Source organism: Artibeus jamaicensis, unplaced genomic scaffold (assembly GCF_021234435.1).
Source record: "Artibeus jamaicensis isolate MK-2021 breed Jamaican fruit bat unplaced genomic scaffold, CSHL_Jam_final contig_886, whole genome shotgun sequence".
Classification (NCBI taxonomy): Eukaryota; Metazoa; Chordata; class Mammalia; order Chiroptera; family Phyllostomidae; genus Artibeus; species Artibeus jamaicensis.
In genome coordinates this window covers 105,318-126,650 of record NW_026522002.1, presented here as the reverse complement: position 1 = coordinate 126,650, position 21,333 = coordinate 105,318, and the positions used below count along the sequence as shown (strand labels likewise).

At 61.6% G+C, this 21,333-nt stretch overlaps 2 protein-coding genes, 1 long non-coding RNA gene and 1 other non-coding gene across 5 annotated transcripts; 1 reads left to right on the top strand and 3 right to left on the bottom strand.

Moving 5' to 3' along the window:
• Positions 1 to 2,648: 2,648 nt before the first annotated feature.
• Positions 2,649 to 12,965, bottom strand: MYO1G (myosin IG). Of its 2 annotated transcripts, XM_037150296.2 has the most exons (22): positions 12,755 to 12,965; positions 11,234 to 11,442; positions 11,007 to 11,100; positions 10,175 to 10,340; positions 9,964 to 10,017; positions 9,528 to 9,623; positions 9,253 to 9,372; positions 8,906 to 9,115; positions 8,664 to 8,809; positions 8,211 to 8,325; positions 7,931 to 8,101; positions 7,693 to 7,763; positions 7,271 to 7,345; positions 6,998 to 7,130; positions 6,621 to 6,787; positions 6,269 to 6,476; positions 5,195 to 5,418; positions 4,661 to 4,805; positions 3,933 to 4,037; positions 3,674 to 3,787; positions 3,006 to 3,160; positions 2,649 to 2,908 (listed from the first exon to the last, which is right to left on the bottom strand). In XM_037150296.2, the coding sequence occupies exons 1-22, from the start codon at positions 12,847 to 12,849 to the stop codon at positions 2,752 to 2,754; spliced, it is 3,030 nt and encodes a 1,009-aa protein (XP_037006191.2). In that variant the 5' UTR covers positions 12,850 to 12,965; the 3' UTR covers positions 2,649 to 2,751. The 2 variants fall into 2 exon arrangements, with proteins under 2 accessions (XP_037006191.2, XP_037006192.2); XM_037150297.2 differs by lacking the exons at positions 11,007 to 11,100; positions 11,234 to 11,442.
• Positions 12,966 to 15,412: 2,447 nt separating this feature from the next.
• On the bottom strand, positions 15,413 to 20,814 carry LOC119052886 (uncharacterized). Its single transcript, XR_005083202.2, has 3 exons — positions 20,665 to 20,814; positions 20,340 to 20,417; positions 15,413 to 15,727 (listed from the first exon to the last, which is right to left on the bottom strand). It is a non-coding gene; the product is annotated as an uncharacterized LOC119052886 (long non-coding RNA).
• Positions 18,099 to 19,424, top strand: LOC119052885 (testis-specific serine/threonine-protein kinase 1-like). The gene has a single exon (XM_037150300.2). It carries the CDS (start codon positions 18,187 to 18,189, stop codon positions 19,297 to 19,299), a length of 1,113 nt encoding a protein of 370 aa, XP_037006195.1. The 5' UTR covers positions 18,099 to 18,186; the 3' UTR covers positions 19,300 to 19,424.
• Positions 20,051 to 20,182, bottom strand: LOC119052905 (small nucleolar RNA SNORA9). The gene has a single exon (XR_005083206.1). It is a non-coding gene; the product is annotated as a small nucleolar RNA SNORA9 (small nucleolar RNA).
• Positions 20,815 to 21,333: the final 519 nt, after the last annotated feature.

Below are 21,333 nucleotides of genomic sequence, written 5' to 3'. Positions count from 1 at the left end.
GGGTGATGGTGCATGCGAGGTGGGTGGGTGCCCCCACATGGGCGCGGCACTCAGCGCCTTCCCGGGGTTGGGACGATGGGTGACACGCTAGTTGGAGGCCCTCGCTGGTGCACGGGGGGCAGGGTGGACACTGGGGGCTGTGCTTCAATGGGAGAAGTTTCTGTAAGTGGGGCGATCCCTCTGCTGCTCTGGTTGTGCCCTGGGGTGTGGGGACTTTGCAGCCTCTGCTATCCCCACATTCAGCTGCTGTGGTCCCACTGTGATTCCGGGCCCTGTGGGGGACCCCAAGGCAAGGCAGCAATCTCTGGTTTCAGCTCAGCCCTTCGTTGGCGAGGGGAGCACGGGCCCTGCCCGGTCCTCGGCTCCCAGGTCCCAGCCTCAGAGAGCCACCCTGAGAACCCAGGTCCCGTTCGGGTCTCAGGCAGGCGTTTTACCGTTGTGAGTGGTCATTGGCTTCGCTTTGGTCTGGCAGTGCAACAGTTTTATGAGCGTCAACTGTCTCTTGGCAAACAACTGTCACTGTGATGAAAACTAAATGGCTATGAAAAATAACTGCCTGGCTGGGCCTCATGTGGCCAAGAGAACCTGATGACCTAGCTGTAAAGTTTCATGTGAGGCATGGTGGGCAGCGCCTGGGGAGCCCATCTGCCTGGGGAACGGGGCCGTGTGGCAGGCCCAGGCTCACCCCATGCTCCAGAAGCTGCAGTGGGTCGGAGCCCCGTGACTGCTTTCCCAGGGGTGGCCCTGAGAGAGCAGAGCCCAGGGAGGATGCCACGCCCCAGCCTGCTCTGCTGGAAGGGGTGTCTGCACGCTTGTCCCCTGTGGTTGGGAGGCCCAGACTCTGGCCTTCCACGAGGGGACTTGGGCTGGCGGGGGTGGGGGTAGAATGGCAGCCCTTTCCTCACTGGAACCCTGCATCCCCCAGGGGCACAGAGGCTGCTTGCTGACAGCCACAGAGCATGGGTGCAGCGAATGCGTGCTTCCCAGTGGCCTCTGACGTGGGTCCTGTGAGGACTCCTCAGGGGCAACACCGTCGTCTGTCCACGTCTCTGAGTGCTGCTGTGTGGCCAAGCAGTTTGGTGCAGGTGTGACACAGGACACATGTCCCTGCAGCGGCCCCGCTCAGGTCACTGGCCCTGCCCTTTCCCCACCTGGCACAACAGCAGGATGAAGGTGACACTGATGTTGTAGGTGTGGGGTGAGGGGACGTTTGCCAAGTGCCTAGAGCAGTGGTGGGTAGCCATGGCCGGCAGCAGGTATCAGGGCTGGGTGTGCACATACAAGAAGTGCACGGTGTGAGGCCAGAGTGTAATGATAGTGTTCTGTCACCTCCCTCTCCCTAGCTTGTCACCCACCCCTGGGACAGGATCTCAGGGTCCCAGAGCCCCAGGAACCACCCCTTTTCTCTGGAGGCTGGACGCACTGTGTGGGGCTCCGGGCCCTGGGCGTGCAGCAGGTAGCCCCCAGCAGTGCTAGGCCCTCGAATGCCGCCAGGTGGTGTGAGCAGTGGCTCCTCCAGGCTCCATGAAGTTCCCACTCCCTCTCTAAGCCCTTGGCTCTGCCAAGAAGCAGGTGGGCTTCCCAAAGCAGCAGGGGATACCTGGCTGGTGTGGCTCAGTGGGTTGAATGCTGTCCTGCAAACCAAAGGGTGGCTGGTAGAATTCCCAGTCAGAGAATATGCCTGGGGTTCCCACTAGGGGGCGAGTGAGAGGCAACCACACATTGATGTTCCTCTCTCTTTCTCCCTCCCTTCCCCCCTCTAAAAATAAATAAATAAATAAATAAATACTTAAAAAATAAAAAGAAGCAGGCAATGCTGACAGCTCTGGGACAAGCCCTGCCCCCAGCAACCTGTGGGACCCGCCAAAGGCTGAGACCTCCTGTGTAGGGACATTCAGGCCCATATTGGGGTTGGGCTCCTCTGTGGAGGAGGCTGGGGAGGGGCCACAGCCCCCTGTTGGGACCTCCAGGCTGGCTTGGGGACAAGCAGTTCTCCCAGCGCAGGAGGTGTTCTGTGTGCCCTCCTGGACAGGGACCAGGGGAAGCTCACCACAAGGCCACGGCCCATACCAACTGGGCACATCTGAGAAAGGGATGAGAGCAGAGGGGCTGCCTGTGCATGGAGGCAAGGGCCCAGGGCTGGGCTGGGCTGGGAGGGGCTCTGCTGCCAGAGAGGCGTTGCTCTGGCCTTCCTTTGCTGATTCCCTGGAAGTCCCAGGCCCAGGCCAGGCTCCTGGACTCTGGGAGGCCCTGGTTGCTCCCCTCAGTGGAGGTGCTCGCTCCCAGGGCTGGGACAGCATGAACCCCAGAAAGCTGGCGGGCCTGCTCTATGCCCCCAGTGGGTACTGGGCCTGCTGGCTTCCCCAGGACCCAGTAGGAATAAGGTCGGGAGTTGTGCAGGGGAGAGATAAAACAGGACATCCAGAAACCCACATGGGGGGCGGGGAGGCGGTCAGCCTGGGGCAGAAAGGACAAAGCTTCCTCTCAGACTACTGGTCCCACATCCAGGGGTTCCTGGGTGGAGGTCACACCAAATGGGGTCTCCAGGCCTCCTCCTCTGGTTCACGTGACCCTGCAAAGTCAGCAGAGATTGCTGGGGTGACATTGCCAAGCAGGTGGGGACGTCCACCCACAGACATAAGCCCAAGTGGCAGGCATGGTACCCTTTATTGACCAGTGTTTGGGGGGATTCTCGAGGGGTGGGCATAGGCAGCCAGAGGCCTCGTTGATGGACAGACAGGACAGGCGGGCTCAGCTGCTTGGCCACAGGAGGGTGAAGGCGCTGCGGCTGCAGCGGAAGTCGGGCTCGGGTTGCTCTGGCGAGGGCTCCACAGACACCAGGCGCTGGGTGCCACGCTGGGTCAGGGGGATGCAGTCAGACACCCGGACCTCCAGGGGGCGACCCTCCCTGCAGTGGATGGGAGAGAGGTCAGCTGCAGACCTGCAGGTGGGGAAATGGGCAGGTGGCCAGTGGGGGCAAGCATGCAACCACCCACCCCACTCACCCCTGGCAGTGGGCCGCCAGCACGCCCACCAACTCCCCCACTCGGTTGTCCAGCGGTGGCCTCGAGTGGTGCAGACACACCACCAGGTCGTCCTGGCCCTTTGCGTGCAGCACCACCAGCTGGTCCCGCCCACTGGTCACGCTCAGCCCGGTCACCTGCGGGGCAGTCAGGGTCAGGCGGCAGCAGGCCCTCCTCCCAACCCTGCACCCCCCAGGACCCAACCTCCCTAGTGGCTCTTGAGTCCCTGACCATGCTGGTGGTACTGAGCTGATCTCTCAGCTTTCTGTCCATTCCTTCTAAGTAACCACACTGGTCAAGGCTCTGGACCTGGTGTCCCCCAACCCTGGCCTGCCTGGGGCCAGTCCTTGCCCTGTAGGAACAGGAGCTGTGGACCTAGGGGCCAGGGAGCCACAGAACCAGGTAGTGAGCGGGGTCCACAAGGTTCTGGTGGGAGACCCTCAGCCAGGCACAGGTGTGGGGACAGGGCCCACCTGGGGGCCAGAGAGTAGAGTGGGGGGAGCATGGGGGCTGTGCTCGCAGGAAGCCACACAGGCTGTCGGCGAGGGGGGCTCATCCTGAGCTGGGACTGTTCTTGAAAGTTCCAGCTGTCCCAGGCAGGTGGGAGAGGTGGGGGCCCATGGATGCCCTGCCTTGTCCCCATGGCTCACCGAGTCCAGGGGCACAGCCCGCATCACCCGGTACTGCCGGCTGGGATCCAGCTTATACAGGTGCCGGTCAGTGAGCAGGAGTGCGCGGTCCCGGCGCCTGCTGAAGCGATTCACCTGCAGGGTGGGCACCAGGGGTCACCGGCCACCCGGGCCCCTCCCACCCCGCCTCAAGTTCTCCCTGCCTGGATCAGAGCTGACCCTGTCCCACACGTCGGGAGCCTCTGCGAGGCCCCAGGGATTGGCCCGGGCCCCTGCTCACCTTGCGGATGTGGCTGGAGAAGAGGATGGCGGTGAAGCCATCCTTGTCCCGCAGTGTCCTCAGGCACTGAGCAAACAGGTTGGAGGCGGTGGGGTTGTCGGTGGCCTGAGCACAGACAGGGGTTACGTGGGATGGGGCGTGGGGGTCACACTTGGTGACAGTGACTCTGGGTGAACGGCACAGCCACCCTTCATCTCAGGAGATGGAGTTGGGCTCTGTGTGCGCCGCTTCTGCTGCACCTGCCCTCCTGCCCCATGTGTCCCAAGAACCCAGCACAGACCCTTCAGCCTAAGGTACAGGACTGCACATCTCTGCCCACCAGCCCTGTTCCTCAGGCCAGACCTGGACAGACACCCGCTAGGAAGGCAGCAGCTGGCAGGGACCAGGCCCCTCCCTACGGCGCCCACCTGGGCAAACCCAGCCCTTGTCTCCTGCAGGCCCGACCAGGGGCGTATGGATGGTGCCCATGGGGACCTGTGCCTGAGGATGGGGGTTGGACTGTACTTGAGAATGGGGGTGGTTGGCCTTAGAAGGGAGGCTGGAGGGGAAGCAGGGTGGAGGCACAGTGCTCAGTAAAGCCCAGATCAGCCAGTTCTGGGTGAAAACCCATCAACTCCAGGGGCGGAGGGGCAGGGCCCAGAGGACAGACAGACAACCATGTGCAGGGGGAGGACACAGTACAGCCTCAGGCTGGAAGCCCTTCCTGGGTCCCCAGCTCTCTCACTCACAGAGGACAAGTAGTCTCGAAGCCAGGCCCGCCGGCAGCCCCAGTCTGGCCGCAGCTCCTGCAGGGCCCCCATGGCGGCCACCTTGGCCTTGATCTGGGCCATGTCTGAAGGGGGGATGTTCTTCACTAGCTGCCGGGCCCGCCACCTGGGGAAGGGCTGATGCTCAGGAAGGCCCCCTGTACATCCCTCCCCTCCCCAGCCCTGGTCCCGCTTCTCACGCTCCTCCCCTGTTGGAGAAGTCCAAGCCCTTCAGCCTCGCACCGGCCACCCTGGTGTCCCAACCACCCCTCCTGCTTGGCCATCCAAGCCTGGCTCATTCCTGGCCCCCACCTGCTATCCTCCCCTTGCTGCCCTCGAGTGAGGAGCCCGAGGCCTCTGTCCCCTCCAACGCTCAGAGTGGTGCGGGACAGTGGTGGGGCGGGGGCATCTGGGCTTCCCCTGCTCTCCTGATGACTGAGCGCTGAGCACAAGGGGCCCGGAGGGTGCTGGCTGAGGCTGAAATCTAGAGGAAGCAAGGGGCTGCGTGGGCAGTACCTGCAGAAGAGCGCGATACAAGTGTCCTGGAAAGGCTGCAGCACAGCCGGAGGCGGTGGCCAGACAAGGTCCCGGCCGTAGAGCGGGGGCTGCCGCGCAGCCTGGAACTGCTGGTGCAGCTCTGCCAGGTGGGCACGCATTTTGTGCCTCCGGAACCAGCGCATGATGGTGTAGACTGCCCGCAGTCGCCGGCAGCGCCACCGAGCCAGTGTACCCCGCCAGGCCTGGGGCCAGATCAGGGTGACAAGTCAGGCCCAGCCTGGCCCCGCCCCCTGGCCCCACTCTGGCCTGGGCTCAGGTCCCTGGAGAACGCTCTGGTCTCTCAGGGACCTTCTGCTCCACCCACTGCCTGGTGGTACCTCCTGCCAGCTACCTGCAAAGGGCTGCTCACCCGTCCCAGGCCTTTGGGCTGAGACCCACACAGCTAGGGACTCCCAGGTGCCCCAGGAAGAAAGCCTGTGACGAGAGGGACAGGGGCAGAGACAGCCCATTCCCCACCTGTAGTAGGCGGCTACCAATGGTCCACCTGGATCCTGACCTGGTCCAGACTCACCTCCCACTCCTAGGGGACCCCTAGACGGAGGGACACCCTAAGAGTGCAACCGTCAAAACTCAGACCACAAACCCTACAAGAGAGGCTGGCAGGCAGCCCAGCGGGCCCACAGATTGAATCAGACTTAACGCTGCGTGGGCTGCAACTGTCCCAGACCCCAACAGGGACAGGCAGGTGCCAGGGGACACTGACAGGCAGGCGCGTGTCAGCAGCAGGTCAGCACAAGCTTTCTATGTCCTGCTGTTTCTGTCATCGTCTTAAGCCCAGTGCCCACGTGTCAGAGGTGGTGACAGCTGGGCATCTGTGTGTGTCCCTGCTGATGGGATCGTGTGTTTCTACAGGATGGAACAGGCAATCCTGGGGAATCTGAGCGTGGCCGTGTGTTGGCCACTCAGACATGCGGGTTAGATCAGCGTTGGAACCCTGGGGTGTCACGTGGCTGTGAAGGGGAATGCCTTTGTGCCAAAGCACGTCCCTGCAGGTGCAGGCCCCGCCCCACCCCCACACCTGCTTGGCCGCACCTTCTGCAGCAGCAGCACGATGATGGGGATGAGGCGCGCGCGGCTCTGCTCCAGCGCGACCAGTGTCCGTGGCGAGCGAATGAAGAGCTTGGTGTGGCCAAAGGCCACGTCCTCCTGCAGCCCGTGCTGCTCCAGGAGGGCGCTCACGGCTGCGCGGTCCGAGCCCAGCAGGTGGTTGGGCCACGTGTACTCACAGGTCATCTTGTACCTGTCACCACAGGCCAGGGCAGTGGGTGCCAGGCCCTGGGGAAGGGAGGCAGACCCGCCTGCGCCCTCCCCTCCCCTGCACAGCCCTTTACACCTGAGCCCCACCCACATCCCAACAAATTGTGCCAGTTCCTGGTAGCTGTACCTGAGCAGGAACCGAGGGTAGGGCTGGCGGGAGGCGAAGCCGGCCCTGCGCACCCTCACGTTTTCCAACAGCCCCAGGTACGCAACCTGGTGGCGGCAGTGGCCCTCGTCCAGCCGCGCAGCCATCTTGTCCTCGTTGGGCTTGATGCAGCGCACGTAGAAGGGCTCCTGGGGTCAGAGGGCAGAAGACGCTCTGGCATCCGTGGCGTCCTGACCAGCAGGGCTGGGGTGGGGGCCCTCCCTGCTGGCAGGGGCTCACAGCAAACAGGAAAAAACAGCCCCTGCCCAGGATGCACAGAGGCCACCGGGGGCCCAAAATGATGCCCAGGCACGAGGGACCTGGAAGGATCCGGGGTGGGGCCGGGGCCTGGCTGGTACCTTGGAGGCCAGGTTTTCTACCAGGGCCACCATGGAGTTCTTGAAGAGTGTGCCGGCCGTCAGGGGGCGCTTGGTCACTTCCGTGATGTCCTGCTGCCCGTCTGGCCACATGGCCCGCAGGGTGGGGTCCGAGCTGTGGGCACAGGCCCCAAGCTCAGATGCCATTGCAGGGAGGCAGCCCCCATCGGCTTGGCGCTTTGTAACCTCCAGGTATCTGGTAGGAACCAGACCCGAGCATCTGTGGGCCCGGCCGCCAGAGCCCTGGCCGCTCACCTGTTGTACAGCAGCCGCTTGAAGTCCTGGAAGAGGGCGTCTCTGTTCTTGTCGATGAAGCCCAGAACAGAGTACCTGCCGGGGAAGGGGGGGGGCAGCTGGGCGTGAGGACCCTGAGTGTCCCGCCCTCCTCCCCAGGATGCCTGTGGGGTAGGGCCCAGGGGCTGGCATTTCTGAAAGCTCCCCAGCTTCTGGGATGCAGCCAGGGCTGAGAACTGCTCTTAAAAGCCCTTTTGCACAGTCACCAAGAATAATTTGGAGGTTGCCAAGGATCTGTTTTAAAGTATTCTCAAGTCTGACTGAGAACTCTGACACTTAAAAGAATGCAAAAGTAAAAATAAAAGTCCTTTGGCAAAGGGCAGATTTGCAGTGTCTAAAAGGAGCGGGCAGAAGCAGGAGCGAAGGGGTGGTGGAGGCCTTACGTGACGTCCCCCGCGTAGTGCTTGATCCGGAAGTCTCGGCCGAACTCCATGGTCTTGTCCGTGGGGCAGAGCTGGTGGGAGGAGGGGATAGCCAGGGTCAGGGCCCAGAGGAGGTGGGCAGTCCGCAGAGGAGGACAGGCTGCTGCTTCAGTGGCGCTGAGGCGGGCAGCATGGGGACTGTTAGGTACACGCCCGTGCTGGGACTGCATGAGGGTGGGGTGGCCGCAGGGCGGAGCACCTGGCGGCTTGTGTAGTGTGGGTGATGGCGGTGGTGGGTGTCCAGCGTCTGCAGGAAGATCCGGTCTGTGATGGGGCCCGCGGTGCTGCAGGCCTCGTCCAGCACGGCCAGGATGCCCCGGTGTGGCCGCTCCACCAGGTCCACAATGGTGGCGTTGTTGAAGTACTCCACCTGAGGAAGAGCGAGCAGGGCAGCTTCTTAGCCCGCCGGCCTCTGCCCAGGCCCCGCACCACCTCCCCGGCAGGGCCCGTGCTGCTCTGGGTGGGCAGGCGGCACTCACGCTCTGCCAGGCGATGCCCTCCCGCTGGTACTCCTCCTGCTCCTGCTGCAGGATGAGCTGGACGAAGAGCTGCTGCAGCTTCTCATTGCAGTAGTTGATGCAGAGCTGCTCGAAGCTGCAGTGAATGCCCACCTGTGTTATGTTGCTGCCCTGGGGGGCTTTCACTCTAGCTGGGAGCCTTGCCCCAGAAGCGCCCCTGAGGCTGGCCCACGGAGCCCCCTAGCCTCGCTGGGGGTGCCTCTTCTGGGCTGGGCCTCTCCTTCACCCCTGGCCCCTACATCTGGTGGCAGGTGGGCTCACAGTGAGGAGCAGTGAGCTCAGGACTGTACCTTCCTGGGCACCATGGGATGGGCAGCGGCACCACTGAGGCAGGCTTGGACATGACCCTGGGGCAGGGACCCATCAGGACAGGGACCAGATACCTCGCTTCCCAGCCAGCTGAGCCCGCCCCACCTGTTGACAGGGAACACTTCAAAGCCGTAGATGTCCAGCACACCGATGACTGTGTCCTTGCCATCCTGCCGGGGGTCCCGGTCCCGGGCTTCCATGACATTGTTGATCCGGTTCACCACCCACTCAAACAGCCGCTGGTACACTGCCTGGGGAGAGCCCGGGCTGCTTCTGGCTGCCTCTGGCCTTGCCTCCTCCAGGAAGGCCCCCTGGGTTCCTCCCCACACAGCCTGTCCCCAGAGTACCTTGGCACAGGCGTCCCGGGCATAGCTGGCTTCGGCTGCAGTATGGCCCTTCTCAATGACTTCCCTGCCTCCGGAGGCCACAGTTCGGGCCAGGAGGGAGCGCAGCACCAGCCCCCGGGGTGTGGCTGTCAACTCGGCCACATGGTCCACCAGCACCTCCTCAGCCACAGCCAGGTGCCCTTCCTCCGTCTCCACAAACTCAATGTTTCCCTGGTGATGGGGGAACCAGGAAGATTCAGGCTCCCTGTCCCCCAAGAGCCCACACGCCTTTGCTGAGGTGCAAGGAAGGGATAGCAGGGACACAGCCAGGGATGCGGGAGCGGCCCTGGCTCTGCAGCCAGGCTTACCAGGTGCAGAATGGCGGCCAGGATCCGGTGCACGGAGCCCACCTCCTCCGAGCTGAAGCCAATCACCCTCATGGCCTCGGTCACCGCCTGGTGGGGACTCCTCTCGTCATTGTCCGGGGCCTGGGGGAGAAGGGGCTCAGCACCCCAGCCCATGCTCAACCGCTGCACCTCTCACCACCAGGGCCTCTGACTCTGCACTGAATGCCCGTGGGATGGGGTCCCCGCAGTCCCGCCAGCCCCGGGCCCTGTGGACCCGCTGGGGAGCCCATACTCACACTGAGCCCTGCACCCTGGCGGGTGAAGTTGTACAGGGCAGGGTTTCTCTGCAGGTGCAGCTGTTGCAGCTCACTGTCCTCGCAGCCTTGCAGCACCTGTGGGACAGGCCCGGGTCAGGCCCACCCATAGGAGGGGCCTACAGATGTCCTTTTGGACCCCGCCCACCACTGAGCTCTGCAGAGGGGTGGGTGGACACTGCTGGAAGGCAGGGAGAACCCACTTCGATGGTCAGACATGGTGCAGACACGAAATGAGCCCTGAGAACTCGCTTCAAAGTCCAGGGGGAACGCACGTCTGGGTCAGACAGGGCACAGACACAGTGGTGCCCAGGGGGAACCCACCCCAGGGAGTGGGGCCAAGGGGTCAGGAAGTGGGCTGTGGACAGGGTGTTCGGAAGGGCCATCTGGTCTGCCCCACCTGCCTACCTTGGCTCACCTGATAGAAGGCGTGGAAGTTCCTTTCACCCACGTGCTGCTTGAGGACCCGAGACTGAGGAGAGAGGAGCAGCTGGATCCAAGACTGGGTGGAGGGGAGCCCCCCAGGACAGGCCCCAGAGGAACCCCACCCTGTGAACCTGGGGCGTTAGAAAAGGTACATTCTGGCCCCCAGGGCTGGGGCTGGGGAGGGCAGGGCCTTTGGGACCCACCTTCTCCAGCAGGTAACTGTGGATGTGCCCTCCCACGGGGTCTCCTTTGAAGTCAAAGTTGATATCCATGTACTTGCCGAAGCGGCTGGAGTTGTGGTTGCGGTTGGTGCGGGCGTTGCCGAAGGCCTCCAGCACACAGGTGGACTTGAGTAGCACGTCCTTGACCCTGCAGGGGGTGTGGGGCAGAACCATGATGCATAGACCTCGACCTGGGGACTGTGCCCCGGCCCAGCGTCCCTGTCTGTGCCATGCCCTGTGCTGCCCCTCTGGGCCGTGGAAGGGCCTTCACCCTGAGAAGCCGAGAAGGCATCTCCCAGGCTTTGCCAGTCTTCACCAGGTCTTCACTTAGCCTGTGGTGAGGACTTGGGTCTGGACACTCTGCCAGTGGCCTCCAGCTGCAGGGGGAGCAGCTGCTGGCCACTGGCCATGTGTGCTCAGCAGGATCTGCCCCCCAGCCCCAGGCCCGCTGTGTCCACAGGAAGAGCAGGTTCCCGCACAGGAAGCCCCTCCCCCAAAGCTGGTGAGCAGCAGGATGGCCCTGATTTCCGGTTTCTGGCTGAAACCCTGACACCTGGCTGACATCGTGGACCTTCCTGGCCGGCTGGCTTGCCAGCTTCACCACTTCTGTCCGGTGTCCCGAGAGGGGCCCAGGCCCTGTGTTGGCCTCGCCCTGTGCTGCCTCCCTGCCTGTGGCAGGCACCCCTGCGCTGGGCCTCGCCTTCCCTCACCTCAGTGGAGGGGTCCTGGGTGAGGACCCAGGAGGCTTCTAGACAGATGGCCTGGCCCTGAGGCCCAGTGGCCTCTCCTGTTGCCTGGCCCTGCCCAGCCTCACCTCTCTACCTCAGCCCTCTGGCTGGGGTTGGTGACTGCCGCGATGTACTGCATGATGCGCTTGCTGGCTTCCGTCTTCCCTGCACCACTCTCTCCTGCCGGAGACAGGGACAGGCAGAGTGAGCTGCCTCTGCCCCTCTACTGGCGCCCTGTGCCTGCCCGCCCACCAGGGGGCTCCAGTCACCTCCCGTCACTCACAAATGATGGTGCCGGGGCCCCGGAGGGTACCTGAGATGACAATGCAGGTGTCCCTGGACCTGCGTTTCATCGCCCCGTAGGCAGCGTTGGCCACAGCGTACAGGTGGGGCGGCCGCTCGTAGAGCTCATGGCCCTGGTACCTGGCGATGGCCTCGGGCCCGTAGAGGGGCAGCTCCTGGTACGGGTTCACGGACACCAGCACCTCCCCAATATAGGTGTAGATTCGGCCCTTCTCAAACCTGGTGTGGGCAGGGCCACCCCTCAGCCCTCAGGACACACGCTAGGCCCAGGGGTGGTGGGCCCATGTGGGGAGCTTGGGGCCCTGGCCCACCCTGGGGCTGAGCTTGGAGACGGGAGAGCAGTGGCCCTGAGTCTTCCCAGACCCACCCCCACCACAGCAGCATGTTGGGGTCCACACTGCCCTCCATGGGGTCCTAACACACAGGAATTGTGACCCCCCTCATTTACCTAAGGCCACACTGGGTAAACCAGAGCCTGTGGGCAAGGAGACAGACAGGTCTCAGGCAGGACCAGAAAGAGATTAGGAGGCAGAGGGAGGGGCCTGGGCTGCTTCCTTTCTCAAGGCCTGGGTGGGGCCCCAGTGGCAGAAGGGGACCCCGCCCAGCCCCACCCAGACAGGGCCTGGGAGTGGTACCTGGGAAGGACTCGGGGGCTGCAGCCGCTGCCACCCTCCCCCAGCACATCCTGACTTCTCAGCCCTTCCTTTAGGACCCTGTCACCAGTTGGGGCCGGAATCACAGGGCTGCTCCCTGAGATGTCTGGGCCCTGCCCTGCCCTCGGCACCCATTGGGGTTCCTCTTCCTCAGCTGCCTCTGATGTGGGGGTTCCCTGGCTACACTCCCTCAACCACCCCCCCCACCTGCTGGGACACACTTTCCCATGTGCCAGCTGTGTGGCCCATGGCTCGGCATCCTGTGTCAGAATGGAGTTGGTGACACTGTCTCCTAAGCCGGTTTGTGTGAATGAGGTGCAGCCCTGCCTAGCTCGGTGCCCTGTGTGGAGCAGCTCATCCCTGTCCTCTGACCCCCACACCTGTGCTCAGCAGGGTGCCTTCTGCTCCCCTTGGCTGCCCAGGGGCGAGGCCAGCTCCTGGCAGCAACCTGTGTCACCAGCGCCGCCTGACCCTGGCCCCTCCCTGCCCTCTGCCCTCCTCTGAGGGAAACGCGCCCTGCTGCTCTGCCACAGGGAGCGTCCACCCAGTCTGGTGCTGGTCTGGGTGCAGTGGAGCAGCCCATGTGCAACAGAGGCTTGCTCGGCCTGCCCACTCCCCCCAGGGCTCAGCAGGGCCCCGAGAGGGTGATGGGGGGTCTGGTCTGGGTGCTCAGCAGTGGGGCAGAAGGCACTGGCTGTGTGGGAGGCGGGGTCTGGGGAGTCCGCTCCAGCACTGGCCACTGCCCTGGCCTGAGGGGATGGTCCTGCCTGCCTCACCAAGTGCCCCCGAGGTGAACCCAAGATAGTGGTCTGGGTGGCTGTGTGTGGCTCCCCTTCCCATGGGGGATCTGGGAGAAGGGAGCCGGGGCCCAGGCCCACCTGAGCTTCAGGTTCTCCATGAAGTCCTCCATGGTCACTTGGTCCAAAAGTACAAAGTCCGCTTTGCCGCACTCAGGGCCCTCCTCGTCCTCCATCCTGCCGGCAGGGAGCACCCAGACCAGGTCGTCCGCCCGCCCAACCTTCCTGTGCAGAGTGTGCAGGGAGCAGGCCCGGCCCTCTGCCCACAGCCCGCCCTGCGCTTCTTCGGAGTGTGGTGAAGTAGGAAGTGGGTTCTGGCCCCGGGGAGGGGCTGTCCCTCCTTCCCCAGGGGCTCTGACCCCTGCTTCCTGGGCGGGCTGCCTAACGGTGCTCTGAAGGTTCCCTGGGGCCCTTAGCGATATCCAGCCCACCCCTCGCCCCCAGTGGCAGTGGCCATGGTCCCCAGCCCTGCTGCATGGGGTCACCTGCAGGACCTCAGCATGTGCGGGTGGCCAACGCCCTGGCATTTGGGGCAGGGACCTGGACATGGGCAGTAGCCATCCTTGGAATGCAGAGACCATGCCAGGAGGTGACCGGCAACACTGGCCAAGGGTGGGCTGGGGTCTGCATTTATCTGCCCCCGGGTGTTTTCCGGAAGGTCCCTTCCTGTGTGAGGGCTGCCAGCCTGCCCATTTGGTGGCAAGGTTGGGGAGCAGCACAAGGGGCCTCCTGTGCTGAGAGCTCCACTGACCAGGCAGCAGGTAGGAGCGCTCAGTTCTGTCCCTGAACAGCCCGTCCCCAGCACAGGACGGAGGGTCTCCCAAAGTCATCTCATCCATGTGCTGACTTTGGGACTCTGTGTCAGGAGGAGAGTTTATCTGACAATTGCCTTTCAATCAACCTGCTTTCCTTTTTATAAAGATTTTATTTATTTCAGAAAAACGAGAAGGGAGGGAGAAAGAAAGGGAGCAACATCGATGTGTGAGAGAGACAGAGAGACATCGTTTGCCTCTTACACACTCCCAGCCGGGGACCTGGCCAGCAATCCAGGCACGTGCCCCGACCAGGAAGCGGACTGTGAGCTCTCAGTCCACTGGCTGGCGCTCAGTCCACTGTGCCGCACCAGCCAGGGCCCAACTCACTTTTTTAAGCTCTGAAATAATTGTTTGATATGCAATGGTCCCCCCGAAAACACCAATGTAATAAAATTGCAAATTGCTTATTGCAGTGCGGAATAAAACCAGCCCTGCCCCTGTGCACCCCCCAGAAAGCCCTGCGAGTTCTTGTGGGCCAACTGGGGTCAGGTTTCACCCTCCCAAGCTCTGGACAGCCCTCAGCCTGCGTCTTGGGCTGGTGCTTTTGAAGGGCTTTCCAAACCAAAGCCGGGGAGAACCTGGGGAGTTCCCAGCATGTGTTCACTTCTCCGAAGTCCTGGGTGAGTGTCCTGGGCTTGTATCAAAAAGGAGCGCAGTGGCCGGTCCATGACACTTTGGGGTCACTGAAACCTGAACTTAGCAAAATTTGCGTATGACAAAATAGTTTCTCTTTCTTTCTTTTTGTAACCCTCATCTGAGGGCATGGTTTAACTGACTGGGGGGAGGGGCAGAGGAACATCAATGTGAAACATCGATTGGTTGCCTCCCATAGGTGCCTGGGCTGGGGATTGAACCCCAAACATTTCTTGGTGCGTGGAACGACACTCCTACTGAGCCACCTAGCCAGGGCATGAAAGTTTCCTGGGGGTTATTTTTTTCCATGTGAAAATGTCCCAACCTCTTGGGTGGGAACTCAGTTTTGGGTCCTGGCTTCAGGAGCTGCTGCCACAACCTTGAGCCACGCTCTACCCCACACCCCACTCTGACAGCCGGCAGGGGTCTCCACCTACCAAGGCAACATTCCTCAAATCCTTTCACCTTCCCAGCCCACACAGGCTAGGCGTGGCCTCATCAGCAGCCTCCCCAGCCCTTGGGCTTGTCATCCCCAAGGCCTGACAGCTGGAGTGGTGCGGGTGACACGAGGTAGGGTGGCAGGGGACCAGTTTCGGGTTCTGAGGTGGCTCCCCCATCTGGCCCCCCGCTGATCCTTTGACCTGCGCTGCACACCCATCCCTTGTGTCTCGGCTCCCACGTAGGGTTTGACTCCATCACCTCCTCTCCAGGCTGGCACACTACAAACCTCAGCTACAGCCTGTCCTCTGAAGGCGCAGAGGAGCTGCTCCCAGGCCACCCTCACTGTCCCTAGCTGCTGGGACAGCTCAATAGGGTCTGACTGGGTTTCAAGGTGAGGCTTTCAGCCTGGGCCTCAGGGTGTGGCTGACATGACTGGGGTGCTCTTCCTCTCACCCGGCACTAGCAAACTGAATGTGAACGCTGTCAGCCTAGCCCAGCCGGCTGCCGACCCTGTGGGGCATGGGGACCTGCCTGTGTGCCTGCAGTGCTGGGCTGTGACCAGGTGCTCGTCAAATGAAACATTAGGCAGGTGTCTCACTCACTAGGGTGTCAGTTCAAACTCTGCTTCCAGTAGAGACGCAGAACCCCATCAAGCCCCCAGGATCTCCAGGTGAACCTGCTGCAAGCAGGCCCTTGCCCGCCGGCTTCCCTCCCTGCATGGTTCACAACGGGATGGGAGGCACTGGAGCCCTGTTCCAGCTTGGCTCAAATTCCTTCAAGTAGGGCAGGCCGTTCTCTTCTTTGCACTGAGCATACTGTGGAAAAGAGAGAAAGAGGCTGGACCAAATCACACATTTAAAATCTCTTTATTAAATGTCCCTGATTTCTCATTCAGGAAATGCCAGAGGGGCCTAGGTCCTTGTTCTGGAAGCAGGCTGAAGAAAGAGCATCCCATCTGGGCTCAGAGAGGATCAGTCAGATGCTAGGGCCTGAGCCGCCCAGACCCCAGTAAGAGCCAGCAACTCCCGACTCCTTGCAGAAGGGGAGCCGGCAAAGACTGGAACCCGCTCACAGAGATGAGGGGCAAAGTCCTGGGCCCCAAGCCCGCCGCACCCTCCCTGGCGTGCTGGCGCTGTGGGTTTCCACCGCTGGGCATCCGCTTCATCTGCAGAGACAAGAAGGTTGGAGAACCATGAGGCCTGCCGCAAAGACTCACTGGCGTGAACACATGGCCAGGGGCTGTTACACGAAGGCCAGTCGCCAGTGTGGCAACAACAAACAACCTGGGTTCCCACCCCTGACCTCACTGTGAGCCGTGAGCCTCTGCAGTAGCTGCCCGTTCTGGCCCACACCACTGACCCAGAAGATCCCTGGGGAAGGATGTCCCTTGGATCCCAAACCCCAAAGGCCATTAGTCACCTGACTTACAATATGGAAAGGTCTGAACAGTGGGTGGTTTTGAACTTCCTGGCCAGGCACTCCTGGTCTTCCTGCATAGCCCCCACTTTAAAGCCCTGGACCAGTCTGGTGGCCACCAAAGGGAACAAACATCTCTTGGGTCTCTTCTAGCCCTGACATCCTGGCACTTAGGGGCAGGGACACATGGCAGTCTGTGCAGGGAGGTGCCCCTCAGCAACTGGAAGGGTCTGACCCCTCGCTCCCAGCCTGCAGGTGACAAGGCAGCTCCTGCAGCTTCACAGGTGCTGGGAGGAAGCTTGAGTCCCCAGTGAGACAGAGAGTTGGTGATTCACAGCAGCAGCAGCAGCCAGAGCACTAGCCCCAATTCCCCTGGGGTGCCAGGTGGGGCCACACTGGCTCCCTGCTCTGCAGGGAGAGGCTACTGCTGCCCTCCCCACACCAGGCTGTCCCGAACAATCCCAAACAGATATAGTGTGGGCCAAAGGAAAGCCAGTGCCTCACTTCCAGAACTGCAGAAACACAAGACTCATGGAAAAGAACTGTCTCCTGAGGGCAGCTGCGTGGAGGCTCGCGTGTTTGGTGCCTGGGCTCAGACAGAGGAGCTCTGGGTCTGCTGGAGGCCCTGATCTTCAAGAAAGGCGTGGTGTGAGCCTGCCACCCCGAGGGATCTAGGGGCTCTGCTGCCCTGCCTTGACCACGCCAGGCCACCTGACCATACCCACAGCCACACCAGCGAGGACACAGGGCCTTCCCTCCCTCCAACCTACCTGGCTCCACTGGGTGAGCCTGGTCAAGGAATTCTGCCCCCTGCCTCTGTATTGGATGGACCTAATACCCCCTATGGCACTCCTCCAGACTTTGACTGGGTGAAGGCACTGTGTTCTCCGAGCCACACAAGTGGTCTCAGCGTGGGGACAGAGTACAGGAGCAAGAAGGCACTGCTGGCCACCTTGGGCTGTAGCCATGTGGACACAGAGATGCCCTGCCCTCCCACCCACAATGCTGACTGGTGAGCGCCAAGGGGGTGGTGCGCACACACTCCAGCACACAGGGAACACCCACTCTCTGGGGTGGACTTAGCCAAGATCAAACCCAAGGCTCCTGCTCCTCAGGGTGCTGCACAAGCAGGTGCTGGACAGAGGAGCCCTCACACTGGCAGGCTCCACTGCTGCCACTGCAAGCGGGACCCAGGTCCAGCCTCTGGGCCCAGCCCCAGCTCTGTCCCAGGAGCCCAGCCAAGGCTCAGTCAGGCCTGGGCAGACCCCTGGGGCAACACACAGTAGGAGGGAAATCCCTGCCAATTATGCCCTGTGCAGAGTCGCTGCCACACAAGCAGGCTGATCGAGGCTTGGATGAGAGAAGTATAGGGAGGTGAGGTGTCCAGCCAAACCACGTGGGAGTGGGCACAGCCCTGACTTCCCAAAGGCAGCAACCAGGGACCTGGAGTCTGCCCATCCCGACCCCCCTCCATCCTCCTCCTCCCTGATGCTCAGACCACAGGACCATACTGCAGGCCAGAGCTCCCAGGATGGAAGGAAAAAAAACGATCGGGAACATCTCTCCCTGGCCCCTGGCCTGTGGTTACCACTTGGGGTCACTGCCTCTCTCAAGGCTGCCCTCTCTACATAGCCCTTCCCAGGTTCCAGTGATCACTCCTCCCTTCTTCTAAGGGTGTGGTCATCATCAGGGCACCCCACACTCCGCTCCCACCTGTGAACTATGCCCTGACCACCCCCCCAGACCCCCAGACTGGAGTGCGCTGTTTCTGGCAGAAACGGGACTGACACAAGAGCCTGCCCCGGCTCCCCACCTGACAGAAGTCCTGGCTCTGGGTTTGGAGGCTTGGACAGATCAATGTGTCCCCATGGCCCCCATGTACCTTGGGTCCCAGCCTAGTGCAAGGCCTCTCTCTAAAGGCCTTCAGTCGGCTCCAGCCCACTGGCTGGCCTTCCAGGGTTCCGAGTCCAAATGGCTAAAGCCAGAACCTCACCCTCCAGAGAACTCCTCCTTTATGACTTCACCCACTGAAACCACCTTGGAGATAACAATGAATGTTCCAACCCAGAGTCCAGGCCTCGAGGAGGCAGGACAGCAGGCCCAGGCAGCCCCAAGGACTCTGTCTGCAGTGTGGACAAGAACGCCACCGGCCCATGCCTCACGGGTCCGTGGAGGGCAGCCTCAGAGATACTGGGTGCTCTGGGCACCATGGATGACGCTGCCGTCCTCAAGCGGCGAGGCTACATCATGGGGATAAACTTGGGAGAGGGCTCATACGCTAAAGTCAAATCTGCTTACTCCGAGCGCCTCAAGTTCAACGTGGCGGTCAAAATCATTGACCGCAAGAAAGCCCCTCCAGACTTCTTGGAGAAGTTCCTTCCCCGGGAAATTGAGATTCTGATCATGCTAAACCACCACTCCATCATCAAGACCTACGAGATCTTTGAGACCTCAGAGGGCAAGGTCTACATTGTCATGGAGCTCGGGGTCCAGGGCGACCTCCTTGAGTTCATCAAAACCCATGGAGCCTTGCATGAAGACGAGGCTCGCAAGAAGTTCCGCCAGCTCTCCTCGGCTGTCAAGTACTGCCACGACCTGGACATTGTCCACCGAGACCTCAAGTGCGAGAACCTGCTCCTCGACAAGGACTTCAACATCAAGCTGTCAGACTTTGGCTTCTCCAAGCGCTGCCTGCGGGATGACAGTGGCCGGCTGACCCTGAGCAAGACCTTCTGTGGGTCGGCAGCATACGCAGCCCCAGAAGTGCTGCAGGGCATCCCCTACCAGCCCAAGGTCTACGACATCTGGAGCCTGGGCGTGATCCTCTACATCATGGTCTGCGGCTCCATGCCCTATGACGATTCCAATATCAAGAAGATGCTGCGAGTGCAGAAGGAGCACCGCGTCAACTTTCCGCGCTCCAAGCACCTGACTGACGAGTGCAAGGACCTCATCTACCGCATGCTCCAGCCGGATGTCGGCCGGCGGCTGCACATCGACGAGATCCTTGGCCACTGCTGGGTGCAGCCCAGGACCCAGGTCCTGTCCTCTGCAGCCATCAACAAGGAGGCGGGGAGCTCCCGGGGCGCTGAGCCCTTGAAGACCCCCGAACCTGGCTCTGACAAGAAGTCGGCCACCAAGCTGGAGCCCCGGGAGGAGGCACAGCCTGAGGTGAGGCTGGAGTCAAAGTCCAAGGAAGAGACGCTACAAGTGCAGGCATCGAGGCCGTTGGAGACCGCCAGTGTCACCCTTGTAGGCCAGCAGCAGAGCAGGGAGACAGTGGAAGGGGGCTCCCTGCAGCCCCCTGACACACACACCTAGTGAGCCTCTCTCAGGGCCCAGGGGCTAGCAGGAGATGAGAGATGAGGCTCAGGGCTTCAAGCCCGCGGGCTGCAGAGAAGCCAAGGGACGCAGCAGTGAAGGACAGTCCCGGATGAGCCACTATTTTTGTCAGTTTCCTTTCCCTCCCTTAGAACATGGCTAAAGAAGCAATAAATCACTATATTAGTGCATATACTGGGTGAAGAATGACTTAGTTTTGTACAAAACACAGCTCGGCCCACATCACTGTCCTCCTCTCCCCTGGGCTCTGCCTTTGAATCAGTGCACACAGAGCTCACCCTCCATGGCTCTGCTGCAGGATTTAGCCTGTGGTTCTCTGGAGCTTGTCTCCTGCACCCTCAGTTCCTCAGGGCAGGGTTCCTTGCCCCTTACTGCTCTCTATTCTTTATTCCCTGTAGCTGCTTTGCCTCCACCCGCCACTCCCCCTGAGTTTCATCTTCAACTTTTTGTAAGTCTGTTTCAGGATATGGTAATACAAAATTACCAATAATGGGCTTGGCCCAGAGCAAACACCCAGGAAGCCCCAAACAACTTTGGCACAGACATGACTCTTCTGATTTTGCACCCCAATCCAGTGCTATTTGCCTTATGTCGCTACACAGTACCCTACCTGACACGTGGGTACTATGACTGAAAATCTGAGTGTAAACGTTTAATGTGGCAAGTGGCTGCCGGGGGGCTGAGCAGATCCACACGGGGCCCCGCACACCAGATTCTGAAGGGAACAAGCTACTGTCTGAAATTTCTATAACCTGGCCCTGGGTGCAGCAGGGCCAGGCCTCAAACCGTTTCAGAATGTTCTTGCAAGCGCTGTAGGAATGCACAGGGTCACTCCAGACCCAAGCACGCTGGAGGCTTGCAGCCTGCAGACCGCCGCAGTTTAGTTAGCCCACATGGGTTTCTTTCAGGAGCCTGGCACAGGTAACCGACTGATGGCGGGAAGGAGCCTGGGAAGCGGCAGGCTCATCAGGCACTCGAGTCCCTCTCTGCCATTCCAGCGCAGAGGATCCTAAACTTACCAGTCCCAGGGGTTATCTGTGTCATCGTGTCATTGTACAAGACAGCCTTTCTTCCACATTCTTCTACAGGTCAGCACACTCTGTGGGATTACAGGCAAGACACAGAAGTAGGTTCGGTTATTACTGACACGTGAACTACCACGGAGGCACAGCAGGCCCGGTGCTGGAGGTGCTGGGAGGCAGCACTCCAAGCGCGTGTCGCGGGACCCCATGCCCAGCGCGTCCACTACCCTCCCAGGCCGCACGTGTCCTCGGAGCCCAGGTGGAGACTTCCTGCAGGCCAGCGCACCTGCTGCGTCAGGCCGCGAGGGCCCTCGACTCTTACCCAGTCTTAGCAGATGGCGGGCCCCGCCTGGGATCCCGGATGGCCTCGGATGAAGAACATATCCGGGAGAGTCCCGCCGACACAAGACCTTACCGTGCGCCATGACTGCCACCACACACGCCACACGCGCCGCGCGCCTGCGTCATCACGCAGCCCTCCCAAAGCCGCCTGCTGCGTCACACAGTCAGCGCCCTAAGGCCGCGCGCGGCCCGGGAGGTGACGTTACGGGGGGGGGGGGTGTCTCTGGGCGAGACGTGGAGGGCGGTTGCCGCGCGCCTCGGTCGTACTGGTGAGGACTGGGCTCAAGGCTAGTGCTCGGTGCGGCTGGGCGCGCCGTGAGCCTGCCAACCCGGTCGTGGACTGGGACCCAGGACGGCGAGAAAGCTGGTAGAGAAACCTGTGAACAGCCAGGGGCGGCCTTGCGAAGGAAAGGAGATGTTGGTCGGCCCTTTTCCAAGTAACAGGAGGACCCCTTTGCTTTCAGAATTCCATTCTTTGCTCTTTTCAAGTGAAATCTCTAAAGGCTAAATAAGTTCGCAGCTGGTTTCACAACCCGGAAGTATTTCCCAAGGACTCCGGCGCCCTCACTCTGACCGTCTCCGGGAGTCCTGGGAAGGCAAGGGCCCAACTTGGCACTTGACTCCAAATCGCACGACCTCCCAGCACCTT